This window comes from Thamnophis sirtalis, unplaced genomic scaffold, assembly GCF_051295495.1.
Source record: "Thamnophis sirtalis isolate CommonGarterSnake01/CBP01778 unplaced genomic scaffold, rThaSir2_p1.2 scaffold_5, whole genome shotgun sequence".
Lineage (NCBI taxonomy): Eukaryota > Metazoa > Chordata > Lepidosauria > Squamata > Natricidae > Thamnophis > Thamnophis sirtalis.
This window is the reverse complement of record NW_028261385.1, coordinates 35,079,157-35,097,720: the sequence shown is the minus strand read 5'-3', so window position 1 is coordinate 35,097,720 and position 18,564 is coordinate 35,079,157. Positions and strand designations below refer to the sequence as shown.

Sequence of the window (18,564 nt, the reverse complement as noted above, 5' to 3'; positions counted from 1 at the left end):
GCAAGAAATGGGCCGTTTTTTGCTCATTTCCGGCCAGGAGCATTTTACAAGCTGCCTAAGGGCTATTCATGCCCTTTTTTTGAAAAAGTCCGGGCCCATTTTCATGAAAAATGAGCTATTTTGGGGAGGTTTGCAGAGTGCGAAAACTTTTTATTTTATTTGCTTCTTCAAAAGCTTGGTGAGTCTTATACTCTGAAAAATAAGGTAGGTTTGGCACCAAAAGCAATTGTCAGGATTAAAACCTTGCTAACCTTGATATTTTTGCTACTTCTTCCTCCATAAACATAAAACCTTAAATTCTTAACAAAATCATGCTTAATAGATTTGTAGAACTGATTCAATATTTTTATTTTTTCTAGTATATACTTTTTCTAGTATAGTATACTAGCACTGCTCCCAAACAGCTCCGAGTTTTACTTTTACTGGTTGGAAATAATGGAGGTTCTTTTTCCTTCATTTTTTGTTATCATTATTGTCTAATGATTTCAATAATTTTTAAGGAAAGTGTTTTTAATCTAAAATAAAATTAATTTTAATTTTAAATAAAAAATCTAAGATTGTTTGCTAATCAATGTGTGATAGCTTGCTTGAGTGGCATGGTTTAATCTGTGTTTCTGGATTATCTGCATAATTTTTATGTTTTAAAACATTAAACAGCCATGGATAATTTATTTTAAGAATTCTTCTCTAAAACTGGTATTGATCTACTTAATCCAGATTTTGCTTTTTTTTAAAAAAGTGGTTTAATAAAGTTAAAACAAATTTGAATTTCTGCATAAATAAGTTAATTATTATATATCTTTATTATTTTTAGAAATAATATGTGTATATTTTTATTTGTATAGTGTTTGAGTATTGAACATTGAGAGATTAGGGGAATAGAAAATTTAACTTTTTAATTTGCTAACCATTCTAAAATATTGGTTTTATTTTGGTTAAGGAAAACCTTCAAGGAATCTTTGAACAGTTTCCTTGACTTTCATAAAATGCAATAAAAAACAAAAAAATACCCATGACACCTAAAGTGTGTGTGTGTGTTTATGTAGAATACAGACAGTCCTCTTTTAATGATTGCCTTGTTTAGTGACCATTCAATTACAATCGTGATTAAAAATGTAACTATATGACTAGTCCTTGCTTTTACACCCTTTGCTGGTCCTGTAAGGCAAATGAAAGCTGAAGTAAGATTATAAGTGTAGTCATTGGTTTCATTTAGAGACCTCTTTGTTTAATAACCAAGTAGACAGTCCCAATTGTGATTGCTAAACAAGAACTACCTGCAAAGTATAGCTCAGAGTTTTATATTTTAAGGTATTTTAAAGCTTTTTTTAAAAAAAATCTTGTTTAAATGCAATTTAAATTTCATGTACAAGACATAGTTAGGCATTTACATTTGTTATGTGCTCATTAAAAATAAATAAACCTTTTTTTGTTTCTGTCTTTTTTTTTCCTTTCTTGCATTAGCGTTCAGGTCTACATTTCCGACACACCGATAATACAGTACAGTGGTTACGGGCAATGGAATCCATTGGCCTACCAAAGGTAAGCATTTGAAAAATAAATACTGTATAGCCATTGGTAAAGTACTTGTTAAAATAGGGAAGTATATTTAAAATAGGATAGAAATTTGTTTTGAATTAAATACAACCATTGATTCATTTCTACTCTAGACTAATAGTAATAGCTGGAAGTCTTGTGAAGCTGTATGTAAATGTGCCAACTCATTTTGCACATGAAACATTCCCATTCCAGTTAACTATAGTTTTCCCCTAAGGAATAACTGAATAACCAACATGAAGGAAGGACTCAGTGAAAAAGTTAAAATGGTTGTACTAACAAATCCTCTTTTCTGATGAGAGCAACTTTTGCATCTCATTTGGAAACCAAGGACCCAGAGTATGGAGGAAGAATGGAGAGGCCAATCAAGCACAGTAATCCTGGTCTTAATGGTCCAAGCACCAAAAACTAGTCATTGAACCAGTTTTTGGTGCTTTTGGCAAAAGTTGTTCTCATCAGAAAACAGTACTTTGGACCAAGGAGCAACAGTACTTTGGACCACTGTGCTTCATTAAGACCAGGGTCAATGCAGCCGTCTACCAGGAGATTTTGGAGCACTTCATGCTTCCTTCCGCAGACAAGCTTTATGGGGATGCTGACTTCATTTTCCAGCTGCCCACACTGCCAAAAGCACCAAAGCCTGGTTCAATGACTGTTGGATTACTGTGCTTGATTGGCCAGCAAACTCGTCTGACCTGAACCCCATAGAGAATCTATGGGGCATTGCCAAGAGAAAGATGAGAGACATGAGACCGAACAATGCAGAAGAGCTGAAGGCCGCTATTGAAGCATCCTAGTCTTCCATAATACCTCAGCAGTGCCACAGGCTAATAGCTTCCATGCCACGCCGTATTGAGGCAGTAATTGTTGCAAAAGGGGCCCAAACCAAGTACTGAGTACATATGCATGCTTATACTTTTCAGAGGTCTGATATTGTTCTATGTACAATCGTTGTTTTATTGATTGCATGTAATATTCTAATTTTCTGAGATGGTGGATTTGGGGTTTTCATGAGCTGTATGCCATAATCATCACAGTTATGACAAATCACAGCTTGAACTATCTTGCTTTGCATGTAATGAGTCTTATCTCATATATTAGTTTCACCTTTTAAGTTGCATTACTGAAATAAATGAACTTTTGCACGATATTCTATTTTTTCAAGTTTCACCTGTAGAATTATAGTTGGACTTAGAACAAACTCTTAGCCATGTCTGACTCCCATGATTAATTCCCTCATTAACTGTTGGTACAAATTGCTTGCAATCCATTTTTATATGAGATACAAAAGCTAACCATTTAAATTTGGCTAGGACATGTTGTTTAATATAGATGCCAATTTTACATTCTGAAATATTAGAACAAAGACAAAATGATATTTTGAGCCATGCTATTACTATAATATTGTATGCATGAATTCTTCCAAGGCAAGTTCTAAGAAACAATTTTTATTTCAGAACTATTCAAACATAGTGAAATGTCATTAAAATGAATAAAATATATTATATTCAGTCATATTTTTTTGAATATATGACAGAGGTTAATTTATATATAATACTAAGCCAATGGCCCATTGTACATATTTTGCTAAAGAGAAGAAAATAATGTTCTCTGTGTACTTTAGTGTGAAAACTAAAGCCAATATCCGTCTATGTTGACTTATTAACATTTCATATCTTTTAGGGTTCTTTTTTTGAAAGAGTTGAGAATGGCATTTTGATTTGAAAAAGTAGGCGGAAATTATTCATTTAGGCCCAGAACCTCTTACTGTCACATTTATCTGTGATCTTTGGAATTTTGTGATATTTCTTTGAGTGCAATGGTTAATGAAATGATATGTTATTCATAGAACAGATACTTTACATTATTAAATACAAATATATCTAATACAATATAGTATAATAGGAGATTATATGAATAATCACACACAACATAAAGTACACATATAATAAGCTGGATCTTAGAAAATTCATGCTAGTGCTTTATCTGGAGATTAATTTTATTTCTGAGTTAGTATTGTATTTGAAAAAGTGTCAACTTATACATTTGACAACAATTCTCCACTGAGCAAGAATTTGTTTCCTATGTCAAAATGTACCATTGATCCTCAGCTTCTACATTAATAGATAAAATCTGAGTAATATTAAATATTTGTTAAGTGAAGCGATGCTTGATCATTTGCCTTTTTCATCTTTAGATTTTCTACCCAGAGACCACAGATGTTTATGATAGGAAAAACATACCTCGAATGATCTATTGCATTCATGCATTAAGGTAAAACAGATCTTTGCTAAATTTCTAAGGTTTTTTTCTTCATTTCCTCCTTTTGAAAAGTTTGCAGCAAAACCTAATTACTTCATAGTTATGAATCAAATTAATCAGTTTGACTCAGTTAAACTGTTAAGGATAAAGTTCTGTTAATATTCAGTGCTGTAGTATTACCTCATAATATTAATTTCAAAAAATAAAAATGGGATTAGTTTGAGAATGAAAAGAATCCAACTCCCCCCCCTTCTACTGTATATAGTTAAACTGTGTTTTAATTATAGAAACCTGTAAAACTGGCTGTTGTGATCTTTGATTACTTATTCACTAAAGTCCTATTTCAAGGTTATGCTATTATGTACGGCTTAGAAGCATGCTCAGGGAAATTTCTTAACAATTTGGATGGAATAAATGGAATCCTGTTGTTTCTATAGAATTTACTATAATTCAGAAATATTGTTTAAGTACTATGCGCAAAAAATATATATTCTCCATTCATACTCGAATTAATATGGGACAAGTATTCATTTAAACATTACTGTTCAGGAAACTGGTGCTCACCGACAGCACTTGAGACCAGCAACTCAATCAGTAAGCAACATGATTGTAAAGTAAAACATTACATGACTGTGCCTGACTTACAATGTCAGTTTGTCAATTCCAGTTATGATCATTAAGCAAATCATCGTTGTTTGTTAAGCATGCCATCACATGAACATTACTTGTGACTTTCTGCCGACTTCCCCACTAACTTGGTTTGTCATACGTTACCGGTGAAGATTGTAAATGGTGATCACATGAGGACACTGCAGTTGACATAAATGTGTACCGGTTGCCAAGCATCCAAATCGCAATTGTGTGATTGTAGAAACATTGCACAGGCCATAACTTTGAGTAAGAGTTATAAAAACCTCATTTTTTAGTGCCATCAAAACTTTGGTCTGTAAGTGTTCAGTAAACTGCAGTTGAGAGTGGCAGATTGCATGTTAATGATTTTTATATATGTAACCCATATGAAAATGAAATGCATTTCTCCTCTGTCAGCATGTAGCGTTTTGGTTTGGATATCTGCATCCTATGCAAACTTCCATCTGAGCATGGAAGAGCAATAAATCTTAAATGAGGTGTTTTCTGGACAGATATTCTTTGGTATAGTCAATATCTTTCTGGCATTTTAAAGAAGATTCTTGGGTCAAGTCAACATTTTTACCTCTTTAAATAGGATAGAGAAAATTTTGGACCGATGACTGGGTACCACCTTTATAAATAATTCTAGGAGAAGGAAAATTAGTGAGCATAGACTGATGTGAGACAAACTGTATGGGCATGTATCTTATTGGGCCAAATTTCATTGGTTTTTAGTGGCTGAAACATGAGACTCATTCAATTTTGGATGTTTTGGATCTTTAAATATGTATGTTTGTTTTCTTGCTAAATCATGTCATTAATATAACTCTGCAAACCTGGTTGCTGAGCTTGTTTAAATATGTTTGTAAATTTGTTTTTTACAAAGTGAACACATGGGACTCTAAATATTAAGCATTTTTAGCATTAAACAATTAGTTCATAACAAAATGATGCTAAATTCCACCCTAGTGATATCATAATCCATGGTCACAAATTCTATAGAACGTTGAATACTCGGAGGCTTTCAAATATTGATATCTCTTAGAATACTAAAGATGCCTTAAGTGATTTCCAGACTTATAAAAACATAGATATGGAGATCTTCACGTTGGCTTTCCCAGGTAGACCAGACTGTCTCCTTTACAGGCCTGAGAACCTAGGGAAGGTCCCTTCTGATCTTTTTTTGCCCATGAGACAGCTGATGCTATATCCTCTGTTACCTGACCATTCCTTTGGCAGCATTACTTTCCCTGTTTCTCAAGGTCTTTCCCACATTCTATTACATCACATTTAACTATACATAATTTCAAGGAAAACTATTTTTCTATATGTTTTAACTCTACTCTTTCCTCCAAGACAATGTCCTATTAAGTGGATATTATTTAGAATACATCAGTCTGAACCATCAGATGAATGATGGAATAATTTAGTGTCTTGCTGCATTCTAAACTCTTCTATTAGGAAATACAAACATTTAATTTTAAAGGAACCTAGTATCAGGTACTATATTTTGGTGATTTGTTTATTGATTTGTTTATTGTCTTAGGCATTCATATGTATTGTTAACTTGAATGTGAACATTGCCTTCTTTGAAAATTGTGTTTTTAGCTGGTATAAAAATTGTTTGGAATTTTAAATGATTCCAATTATCATTTGTTATTTTGATTTTGGAAGATGGCCACCCACAGTAGAAATTCCACAGAAAAGTGCTTTTGTCTCCCAATCATCCGCTGCAGAATTGTTTAGCTGTAAAAAGTACACAGCAACAAAACTCTGGTGTTTCTACTGCTAACACAAAGCAAATACTGTATATTGAGCTGAAGAATCAACATTTTAGGATTTGCTTGATTACTTCATTGTTTTGTATTCCAGGTTCTGGACCTTCCGCTACACTAGTTAAATAGGGGAAATCTAGGATCATTAATTGAAAAGCTTATTCCTGAGTAAGGGGATTTCCTATTCTACATCCAGAAGAGTGTCAAAGAATAAACATGTACTCATATAAAACTCCTTCTCCTGAGGGAAATAGATACACCCACACACTTCAGAACTTAGGTAGCCAAGAATGTAAGAATAGAAAACTCAGGAGTCCTCAGGGAGGACTGGTATATGCATTGGTGAGAGATAGCCTCACCTCCTTCCTACTATACTGTCATTAAAGTGATAGGTGTGTGTTTGTGTGTGTGTGTGTGTGTGTGTGTGTGTGAGTGAGAGAGAGAGAGAGAGAGAGAGAGAGAGAGAGAGAGAGAGAGAGAGAGAGAGAGAGAGAGAGAGAGAGAGAGAGAGAGAGAAAGAGAGAGAATAGAAGCACTGCATCTTCCATATCTGTTTTCCTTGCCTACTAGAGCATATGTAAAGCATATGTGAATGCATAATAATCCTACTCTTTGAGGAATGACTTAATATTAAGATTTGAACATTAGATGCAAAAAGTTACATCATCACAATGTCTAACAATAACAATATTACAAAACCCAAGCATAAGTAATATTACTTGTTTTTGAATAATCTGCATATATTTTATCGATAAAAACAACTTCAAAACCTGAATAATTTCTAATTTATATTTGTGCCACATTGTTGACTTGCAGCTTTGTTTAATATGAATTCTTTCTAAGGCTTCAAATACTTGTTTTAAAAGACAGTTTGTACTAGTAGTGTGTGACTGTTAACACCATTACAAATGCCAAAAATAGCAATTAATTATCAATAAAAATGAGAAAGGAATATATTACATAAGTATGATTTTATTTTATTAATATAATAAATATTATTTCTAAAAGTGTGCTAAGGTGAATGTTTATTATTAATAAAAAATAAAATTCCATTGCCCTCTAGTGGTTCACAATATTTCTCTCCTCAATTTTCCTTTTCTTTCTAGCTATTAAATATTATGCTATCCTGATAATTATATCAGTTGTTAAAATGTCAAAATTGAATATATTAATGGCTAATTAAGGGACTCAATTGTGCCAATTAAAATAATTTCTGAACACTAGAAAGATATGGAATTATTCACTGGTGTTTTATTAATAGTCATTGGTTCTAAATGTAATACAAAGCTGCTTTTAAAAATTGAGATCATAAAGAGAAAATAGTTTGGATAATTACAACGTGACAAGTTTAGGTTCATTTTTAACTTATCTATTAAATATTAAATATTTATTCTTTGAACTCCTTCCTAGAAAATTCAAAATTATTGGGAATCTAATTTTCCAAATACTTCCTGCTTCCAGAAACAGCTGTTTTCTCTTCATGTTTGTTCCCTGTGTTCTAACAGCTTGGCAAATTTACAATTTCATTTACTTACAGTTAGTATATAACTTCATGTTTGTCATCTCTCTGTTTTCATTCAGGTTCAACTTTTAAAATGATAAGCTACTCCAAATTTATTTATTTGTATGTATGTATGTATGTATGTATGTATGTATGTATGTATGTGTGTATTCCTTTTATATCTAAAATACATCTTGGCCACTTTTGACATGCTTTGACCCGCTCTTTTATAGCAATTTTGATAGTCCCTTGTGTAATCTTAATAAATTTCCCAAATCCTTAACAGTTGTTAACTTCACATGGCAGGAAGACATGAAAAAAATGTGAATTTGTGCAGCTGTTGTCCAGATGGTTCCACTATAAATATTTTGGAATGGTAATTATGTAGATTTTCAAGTGCCCTGAAATGAAATAGGATTTCTTGGAGTGATTTCAGTAGTTTTAAGTTTGTTGCAGATTCTCCAGAGCATTGAAGAACTGAAACATAGATAGTCAAAGGTTTCTGTATGTGAGAGAAATATTACTTTCACAACTTTCACTGTTGAGGCAATATTTTATATTTATATATATATATTATTTTGAACTGTCTTAAAGGAGGTACAGAAGTCTTGCAAATCCAATTTAAAGTATTTTGAAAGGAATATAGTTGTAATTATTTTAAGAAATGTACCATTTCTAACAAAACTTGCAGCATTGTATAAAGATCAACACATGCATTGTAGAATAAACACCAATAGGCATTACCCAACTTTAATTAATCACTCCTATTGTATTTATGCAATTCATTTACTTTTTCTTTTTCTCCCTCAGTTTATATTTGTTTAAACTAGGAATAGCTCCACAAATCCAGGATTTGCTTGGAAAAGTAGACTTTACAGGTACTTTTAATCTTTGTATTTTTTTTATATTGAGAAAACTTTATTTTTTGAAGCTTCAACTAATTCTTTAATTGCTTAACAGTTCCATTCACTTCCATCCATTCTTTGTGTTTTTGTGCTGAAGTGGGTGTAAAGTAGCTATGTTAAAAATGTGCTGTATTTTACAAAGAGCTGCCCGGTAATAAACAAGACAGTTATGTGTGCTACAGTATTTCTCATATAGAAAAAGGAGATAAGAATTAGAGGAATAACAATTGTCCTATTTCTGTTATGTTCCACTTGATTTTGTCACTTAGTAACCTGGACAGTGTTTTTTTCTTGCATTGTAATCTTTTTCCTTCCTTCCTTCCTAACTTTCTTTCTTTTTCCTTCCCCTTGTCATCAATAATTAGAGGAAGAAATAAGTAACATGCGGAAAGAACTGGAAAAATATGGTATACAAATGCCATCATTTAGTAAAATTGGAGGCATCCTGGCCAATGAGCTTTCAGTGGATGAAGCTGCATGTAAGTTCCCCAGAATTTTGGGAAATGCTAGTGTAATATGTTTCCTAATGTTCCTGAAAGTTGCTTTAACTTTAAATATAAAGTGACAATCAAATTTACCGACTACCTATAGTAACTAGAACAAGGGCATGAAGTAGTTGTTTTTGCAACTATGTGTTCTAGTGTGTTTTGAAGATTTTAAAGATTTACATATTTTAAAATACAGGTAGTTCTCAACTTACGACCACAATTAAACCCCAAATTTATGGTGTTAAATGAGAGATTGAGTTTTGCCCTATTTTACGACTTTTCTTGCCACATTTATTAAGTAAATCACTGCCGTTGTTATAGTAACATGGTTGTTAAGTGAATCTGGTTTCCTCATTGACTTTGCTTGTCCAAAGGTCGCAAAAGGGGATCACATGACTCTGGTTACTGCACCCGACATAAATTGTGAGGTAGTTGTCAAGCATACAAATGTAAATCACTTATGACTACAACAGTCATAAGTGTGAAAAATAGTCATACATAACTTTTTTCAGTGCCGTTGTAACTTTGAACGATCACTAAATGAATTGCTGTGAGTCAAGGACTAACTGTATTTGTTTGCTACCCACATTGTGACTTAGAAGCAGCATATCAAAACTTAGAAAGGTATATAAAACCATAATATAGCATTTAAAAGAGTTAAGCTTAAAAATGTAACTACCAAGGAAAAAAATAATAACCTCTTCATCTAATCGTTTTCTAATGATCTCTTGGGATAGTCGTTGGTTTAGCTATGTATATTTGTAGCCTAAAAACAGGAAAGGAACAAGTGTTTCATTCAAATATACACACCTTGGGTAGTCTGATGAAGCATTTTTATTTAGATCAGGGGCCCCAACCCCCAGGCCGACGGCCACTAGTGGGCCATGAGCCGTTCAGAACCGGGCTGCAGAAGCAGCAGGAGAATGTGCATGCATGCACATCCCCACTTGCATGAGCATGGCAATCACATGTGTGAATGCTTCATTTACGCAAGAATCTGGCACACATGTCTGCCACTCCCACAAATAGAACTGTACATGCGCTTGCCAACAGCTCACATAGTCTCCCTCCCCCTGCTGGTCCGCAGAGCTGGAAAGGTTGGGGAACTCTGATTTAGACTGTTTGGTTCTGATTTTAATTTTTGTAAGCATGTTTTTGCATACTCTCTATTTGCTTGCTTTCTGTTTTGTATGAAACCATACTGGTTAAATAGAAATTGGGCAGAAACAATATTGCAAAAGTATGATAGCTAATAACAAAGATTTTGGAAATTTTAATTCACTTTTATATTTAAATATTGAATTATTCCTGTTTATTATTCTTTTTTAGTGCATGCTTCAGTTATTGCAATTAATGAAGCTATTGAGAGAGGAATTGCAGATCAGACCCTCAAAACATTGCAAAATCCTAATGCCATGTTAGTAAATGTGGATAATAATTTTGCCCATGAATATCAGAAGGAACTTTCTGGAGCAAAAAAGAAAAAAGAAGAGAATGCAAGACTTAAGGTAAAGAAACAAATTACTTATTATTCACTGTGTGATGTGAAAGTGAGTTGTCTCAGAACACCAGTTTTAATTTATTTATGGCTGTCTTAAATATGCAAGCTTGTAAAACAAAAAATGTCAAATTTATCAATGCTAGTAAATATTTTTTTGCATATAAAACAAGTTGGTTTTATTTTTATGCCACGCAACCACCCAAAAGATCAATCATTATATATTAATATATCAATGCCTTTACAAAAATACAAAAAACCAATCAGAATGAAAAATATAAATTAATTTAAATTTAAATCAGCATTTCCCAAAATTAGGAAGCAGACCTACATTCCTGGGGTAAGGTGAGATGGGTAAGAAATAATGGCCTGGCCTCAAAAAGTGATTGGAAGGAGAAAAGTGTCAGCTAATTTAGTTGGTTCCTTTTTTCCTCTCTAGGAACACATAGCTTGAATGCAAGCAAGGGGGAGGGGTAACAAAAATGTCTTAGATAGATGTTTTATGTCTTTCTTATTTACATGACTGTGAAAGAGGTAGGAAGGGAATCAAAATCTTGTAAGCTTTTATTACTATAGCCAATCTAAATAAAAATGCAATACAGAAGGTCTGTTTCTTATTCTGGTTACCAGGTTGACCTGGTAGGACTGACACCTATTAAGATGAAATCAAATATCAACATTTATTTTTCCAGACTTGGATTCTTCAGAGAATATTAAAAAAAGGGAGTCCCACTTACCATATGTACTGTGCCAAAAGTGTAATGTGGATTAAGAAATACAATATAGGCAGTTCAATTTATATTTCAGTTTGGTTCATTATAGAAAATTTGAAACATTAGAACGCTATTACAAAGATAATATTAGTTTAAAGACCTGAATATATATCTTTAGATTATATAATATTTTTGGAATTTATCACCTATCACTCTGTAAAGAATTACATTATTCTACATGGGGAAGGGATAGCAAAGAAAATAATTATTCATGCATGAAAGATAGTTTTGTTAGATTTATGTTTTTGAATTATAGATACATGTTCACCTTCTGTTTATAAAGTAAATATTGATATAGTGAAAAGACTCAGGAATATTATGACTTATGTTTGAGAAGTATTACATGCTTTTGTATGTGGGCTTTCCTCCCATAATTCTGCACAACCTCCTTTTTAAAATCAGGAACAGCTCTACCCTTCTTTCTATTAATGATAATTGTTGCTTCTAGAGTGACTCGATTTTGGAAGAGGAAAGAGATGTATATGAAGAATTGCTTACACAAGCTGAAATCCAGGGAAACATCAATAAGGTCAACCGTAAGTATTCTTCTTTCTTATGAAAACATTGATTCCTGGCATATCCACTCTTAATATTAGGGGAAAGTACCAGTGTGTGTTATTTTCTCACAGTTCATTGAAATTTAAAACTGGCATATATTATTATTTCATCAGTAATGTGTCATTCTTTCAGAGATACTTTGCTGTTATACTACTACTAATCCTGGATAAGGATATTCTTCTTTGCCCTTTTGCATTCTCAATAACAATACAAACATTATGATTCTAGTCTGCTTTACCACAACTCTCTCCTCTTCTGCCAGCTGCAAAGTTCTGTAAATTTTGACCCCTCTTACATGTTGCATTTTAGTGTTGAATTTAAGAAGTCTATTCCGAAGTGTCCTTGCATGCTTGTTCAGAAGGATTTGATGCAAGTTATCTTAAACAACTGCATGTATCAAAGGGCTAAAAGAGAAATAAAAAATCTTTATAGTATTTTGCTTTCTGTAAGCATTGTTTTCCTTTCAGTTCACATAGCTTTAGCCCAAGTGAATGAGGCTATTGACATGCAAGATGAAGTGGCACTAATGGCAGGCTTGAACAACCCAGCTCTGAGCCTGCTTGAAGTTCTGCTGCAAAATTCCTCCTGGTACCTAGCACGGTTATTTGATACTAAAGAGCAGAGAACACAGGTAACTGATTATAACGTGCTAGAGTGACACCGAAATCGCTTAACTTTAAAGTGTGATTTCAGTCTTGATACTTTGGCCTTCTTACAAATAGGAGAGGCTTTCAAAATACTTATATATAATATTGCATAATTTATTCTTAATTTAACTTGGAAACATAATATTTTCTAAATTTGGCTATAAATGGGGGAAATCTAATTTGAAAAATGTTGAAATTGTCTGACTATTTGTTTTATGAAAGGACACCATGTTTTTTTTATAACAGCCTATTATTGATGTCCCTAAAACTGATATCCACCTAATAGTTTTGAATATTATGGTATTAATTATTTATTTGCCTTTTAATTAAAATACAGTAAGAAATGTTTTCCCCCTAATCTGTTAGATAGCAGGGGTTCCAATTATCCTCGACAAAAATGAGATTCAGAATGAAGTTAGTGTTGCCAATGAGGAATCAGACTCTCACAAATTTAGTGAGTAACTTGTTAATTTTCACTTATAACTTCACCTCATGGTAAATTTTAAGATTCAGCAGTTCTAACGATAAAATATGAATCCAGTTATATTTTATCTAAACTAGTTCCATGATGCTTTTTGTCATTTTTGCTTTGTTGTCACATTGCTTTCATTATTTGGTTCAGTAGCTTATATCCCCTCACCCCACCCTGCCCTCCGCCCCAATTATTGTGTTCTTAATCCAGTTCAATTACTGGGTTAATTACACTTTCCCGCATAAAAGATAGAATTTACTTACTCCGTCCCAGTTACTTTGTATAATTAAGTTGGTGTTGCAAAAAATAGAATTTTGAAAGTATGGCATGCTTCTATAATATATTACTTAAAGTGAGTATGTGTAATTTATTGTTGAAGTTAGTTCTTTTTCTTCGAACACTATGTATAAGAGGGTTCTAAATTTGCAGTTGCCTTTCTGTCAGTTGCTCTTTGCTTCTTGAGATATTAGAGCTTTTCTTCTAGATGTTGATTTGAGCTCACTTTTCATTTCATGCTTTCTTTGGTTTAACTTAAGAGCAATTTATTCTCCATAATATTTGAATTGAATTCATGAATATAATCATTTTTGGTTGTTATATATACATCAGTTGACTTTTCAATCTGAATTTCTTTAGAGGTAGAGTTTTTATTAGCATATCTATATTTTGTTTCATTATTTGAAACACTAAATGAAAGTATGAGTGATATAAACAAAACCATTAGTTTTATTAAGTATTGTTCTTCAGTCTAAGCAGTAATTATTTTACATGTAGTGGGTTATCCAGTAAGGCCTTATATATTTTGAGTAGTCAAAGCACATGTGCAAGTGCTCCTGCTTGATATAATTACCCATTCAGCATCTATCTCATGTCTGTGAACTTGTCACAAAATTAATTGTATTTGCTGATTTTAATATAATATGCGAAGCATAGTTTTAAAGACTGCTGTTTTATTTTGAAGAGAAAACAAATTTCTGCCCTTTATGGTAATACAGCTCTTGAATACAAATTAATATTGAGTAGGCCACTTATTTCCTTAATCTTTGATTAAATTAATTTAATAAGAAATATTAGATTATACTTCTTACCTTTAAAAAACCAAAGGTCAAGGAAATACAATTATTTTAATTAAATTATTTGATAAAAACCTGTCAAATTAAACTTCAAAATATAAAGTATAAGCTTACATGGTTATGAGCACCTTTTATTTGGAATATTTTTTAGATTTTTTTTTTTTTTTTTTTTGCTCTTGATAGTTTTCAGCAGATTTCTGTGGCATATCTAGCTTTAAAAAACAATGTAACAATTTTCTTCTTTTATATCATTAGAAATACCAGATATACAATCTGTATAGTAGTATGCAGTAGAGCAGGGTTAACTGGGTTTTTGGATATTTCTCTTTTTTGACACTAGAACTTATTGCAGTTGACAATATTAACCTTGCAATTCGTAACTGTGACTCAAACATGACAATTGCTGCTTTAATGAAACCTGAAGCCCAGTTACCTGAAGTTTATCCTTCTGCTGCCTCTGTCTATCAGACTGAACTCTTCAATCTCCAGAAACAGAATGCTATGGTAAGATGGAAGTTATTTGAATGTGTCCCCAAAGCCAACTAATTGGAAAATAGATATACTAAAATATCCATAATTTCTTCTATGACTTTTAAACATGCACTTTCTGTAAAATTAATTCTTGGTTGTCAGTGTGTTTGTACAAATATAGATTCAATATTGTAGAAGAGATAAAAATTCTAGATTTTAAAACTGTTTTTATTTGTTTCTAAAGTCATATGTAGTCCTAACTTAATAATTCTGTTCTGGAGCTAGGCTTTATCTCCCAAATTTTGATCAAAACTAGCTGGCTAATTTTGCTCCTAGTTTTAACATACCAAAATTTTCTTCAGTTGAGGATGGATTTAGCATCCCTGATAGTTTAGTCCTTGGTCATCCTGACCTACCTCAAGGAGTCCTTTCTTTGCTATTAATAGTTGATTACCAATGTTTACAGCTAAAAGAAGGTCTCTTGTTGCAGAGGCTTTGTTAGGCCTCTTTCTACTTCAGATTTTGCTCCTTGAGTTTATTTATCAATGGGTCAGCAGTTGTTTTGTATTTGAACAATTTAGCTATTGTGGCTGGGAGGCAATATATGCTTTCAAAGCGGTTCTTGCAACAGGATCAATTTTCCTAATTTTCTTGTCAAAATTACAACAAAGAAGGAAAAAAGGAAAAAGGATTAAAAAATGATGATATGGAGTGTTGAAGAAAAGACACCATAGAGAAGCAAAGAAAGAGAGCAAAATGCCTATAAAAGCATTTGCTTGTACATTCCTGTATAGTTACTAAAATAAAAAATGAAATAACATACATACATACATATACACATACACACACACACACACACACACATAATTCAGAAAAATATGCAAGCTAATAATTATTGTATTTTCAGATAGTTAAGGTTGGGCTTTCTTAATTTTTTAAAAAAGAATATTAATTTTAAGTAAGCAAAACCTGTTATCTACTGTGTACTGCGAATGAAAATAATTCTCAAATGTTTCTTGAGGCAATGCTTTAGGTCAGTTAAAATGTTTGCGAAATGATATGTAAGTGTTTGCATTTCTAAGATGAAATTTGAAAGCTTACACATTATTTGGTAAAAATGCAGTTGGCTTAATACAGTGTTTCTCAACCTTGGCAACTTGAAGATGTCCGGACTTCAACTCCCAGAATACCCCAGCCAGCGAATGCTGGCTGGGGAATTCTGGGAGTTGAAGTCCGGACATCTTCAAGTTGCCAAGGTTGAGAAACACTGGCTTAATAGATGTATTACTTCAATATTGGCATTGGCTTTTTCAGGGTTAAGCCATAACTCTTTTACATATTGAAAGCTTTATTTTTACTGATCTGAATATATTTCTACAGAAATACTTATCTCATGATGAACTATCTATCGCTGTTGAAATGCTCTCAGCTGTCGTGCTGTTAAATCAAGCTTTGGAAAGTAAGAACATAGAGGCAATAAAAGTACACCTCAGCAACCCATCCATTGGTTTTAACAATGTGGAGGAAGAGAACTTACAACGGTAAAAACAACTACAGATGTATTTCTGTCACTTATTTATCATTAATATTTTAAGAAAAATATATAATTATACAAGTTCTATAATTTAATGGTGCTTTACTGTGTGGAATTGTTCATTAAACTATGATAATCTTTTAGCTAATCTAACTAGGTTACAGTACAGTACAAACAATTTTTTTTATTGTTTCTTCACAGTTATGCTGATACCTTGCTGTCTATTAAGTTAGAGGCTTTGTCTCAAGGACAAGAACATTTAAGCTGGAATGATATCCAGAACTGTATTGACATGGTTAATACACAGATTCAAGAAGAAAATGATAGTAAGTATTTTGGTCCATTTAACTGTTCATTCATACATTTTAATAATAAAATATGGATCGATATATATGTTAAATAGCATTAATTTATTTACAGTACTCAGTTTGTTTCAATAATGATAATAATAATAATCCAGGATTGTGGGATTGGAAACCATAACAAAATCTGGTCAACCAGCAAATACATATTAAATGTTTTGTGTGTGTTGCCTGAAAAAAAACCCCTCCCTTTATTTATTGAATGTAGGGAAGATCATTTCCATTTCAACCATCAAACCCATTTAAAAAACAGTCTGGAGATAAATCAATTTTAGTGGCAAACTGTTCAATTGATGGTAGACTTCCTATGCTTCAAATAGATTTCAAGAGATCTTCATATATCTGTAAAAACAAGAAGCCTTGAGCATCTTTGTTCCAAAAATAGTGTGAAGTTAGTATAATGAAGACAGCCATGCAAGTGTTAATCTAGCTTTTATTATTAGAATCAAGCAGATAATTTGCAAGTGTTCTATAGATATTTGGAGAATTAAACCAGAATAAATGAGTTTCAAATTGTTCTTCCTCTAGTTATAGTTCACTTATGTATATTTCCATATTGCTGTCCAGTTAAAATTGCTTAAGACTACTAAGTAATTTTGATATGCTTCTTTCAATCAGTCATTCATAAATAAAAGTATATTTTTGTGTACTTTAAAAATTGAATAATTAAAAGCTGAATAATAAATTTGGAATTATTAGTTTAAATCAGTTTGAATATTGATACATAACTACAGTTACATTTCTTTAATAGTATATTAACTGTACACCTTTTTTTATAGAAATTTTGGCAGTGGGTTTTATTAATGAGGCTATTGATCGAGGAGATCCAATAAGAACAATAGAAACACTGCTGCTTCCCACAGCAAAATTACAAAATATAAAAGAAGCAAATGCCTGTCATTATCAAGCAGTTTTGAATGATGCAAAAACACGCAAATGTCAGGTAGACAATTTTCAGTACTTTTTTTCCCATTTTGTCACAGGTTTTTGTAATTCCTATATATATGCATTGCAATAATTTATTACAGTATGCTGATGGCATCTCTGGAAGATGTAAATCCCCTAAAACCCCTCTCTTTCAAAATGTAGACAAAACATTCTGTTTCTGCGTATTCTGTGGAGTCTTGGGGTGCTAGGGAATTATGAATTGTCCTCAGCCTGACATTTTCAAAGATCTAATTGTTTTCTCAGTAATGAATTTGAATCTCTGTTATGCATTCTTTAAATACTATTATACCAGTAACATAATTTTAATAAAATTCTTAGGATTGGCTTTTTAAGAATTTGCACAATGGATTTAGGAGTTATTGACAAATTCCTTGCATCTTTGTGGATCTTACATTCTATAACAGAAAAAAATGCTTAGATGAAGGTTGTGATCTGAGATTGGGCAGTTTGTAATCTTACACATAACCCTGCAAGTGTAAAACCCATGCCTATCTACATAATGAGAAAATAGTCACATAATATTGTGAAAACATGAAACCTGTTGCACACTTAGGAAATACAGCTGTCCTGTAGCTGTCTATCCTGCAGTCCTATGCTGCAAAAGTGGAATCACTGTCAATTTTTTATTTTTTACTACAGGGATGTGTTACTGTAGAATCAGAGCAAAAAATAAATTTTATTTCATTTATATTTAAATTTAGCTAAAATATAGTTAATATGTTACATGTACAATAGTTTTTTTTCTCATGTAACATTAAAGATTACAATTTGATATCATCTATGGAGAGTGTCAGTCATCCAGATCATGGTTGTTGCATAACAAATAGATTACTCTGAACTTATTCTTCCATTTCCTCAATTCCACCCCCAACATTCAGCCACAATGGATGAAGTTTCTTGGACGAGAAGCAAAACATCTTTTGTTCCTCAAGGGGAAAAACATAGTCCCGTTACCTTTTTAAAAAGCACCTTTGAGGCAATTTGGTATCTGTAGTATTTCAGCTAATATTTGGGGGCATATTCAAAACATTTGAAAGCCACATCCCACTCTAGGCTTAAATTGTGCACAACTCTGGCTTATTAGGTTTGCCATATTGTCTAGCTGCTATT

The 18,564-nt window shown here is 32.4% G+C and overlaps 1 protein-coding gene across 2 annotated transcripts in view; it reads left to right on the top strand.

Annotated features, from left to right (window-relative positions):
• The window catches only part of IQGAP2 (IQ motif containing GTPase activating protein 2), a 126,086-nt gene that overhangs the window by 65,224 nt on the left and 42,298 nt on the right, over positions 1 to 18,564 (top strand). Inside the window, exons 4-15 of one of the 2 annotated variants that reach the window (XM_014053677.2) lie at positions 1,465 to 1,542; positions 3,755 to 3,831; positions 8,536 to 8,603; positions 8,996 to 9,109; positions 10,448 to 10,626; positions 11,838 to 11,925; positions 12,415 to 12,578; positions 12,961 to 13,048; positions 14,480 to 14,643; positions 15,991 to 16,151; positions 16,346 to 16,470; positions 17,286 to 17,449. In XM_014053677.2, coding sequence (XP_013909152.2) covers positions 1,465 to 1,542; positions 3,755 to 3,831; positions 8,536 to 8,603; positions 8,996 to 9,109; positions 10,448 to 10,626; positions 11,838 to 11,925; positions 12,415 to 12,578; positions 12,961 to 13,048; positions 14,480 to 14,643; positions 15,991 to 16,151; positions 16,346 to 16,470; positions 17,286 to 17,449 — 1,470 coding nt within the window. The remainder of the gene's footprint in view (positions 1 to 1,464; positions 1,543 to 3,754; positions 3,832 to 8,535; positions 8,604 to 8,995; positions 9,110 to 10,447; positions 10,627 to 11,837; positions 11,926 to 12,414; positions 12,579 to 12,960; positions 13,049 to 14,479; positions 14,644 to 15,990; positions 16,152 to 16,345; positions 16,471 to 17,285; positions 17,450 to 18,564) is intronic. The other variant, XM_014053678.2, reaches the window with a different exon arrangement.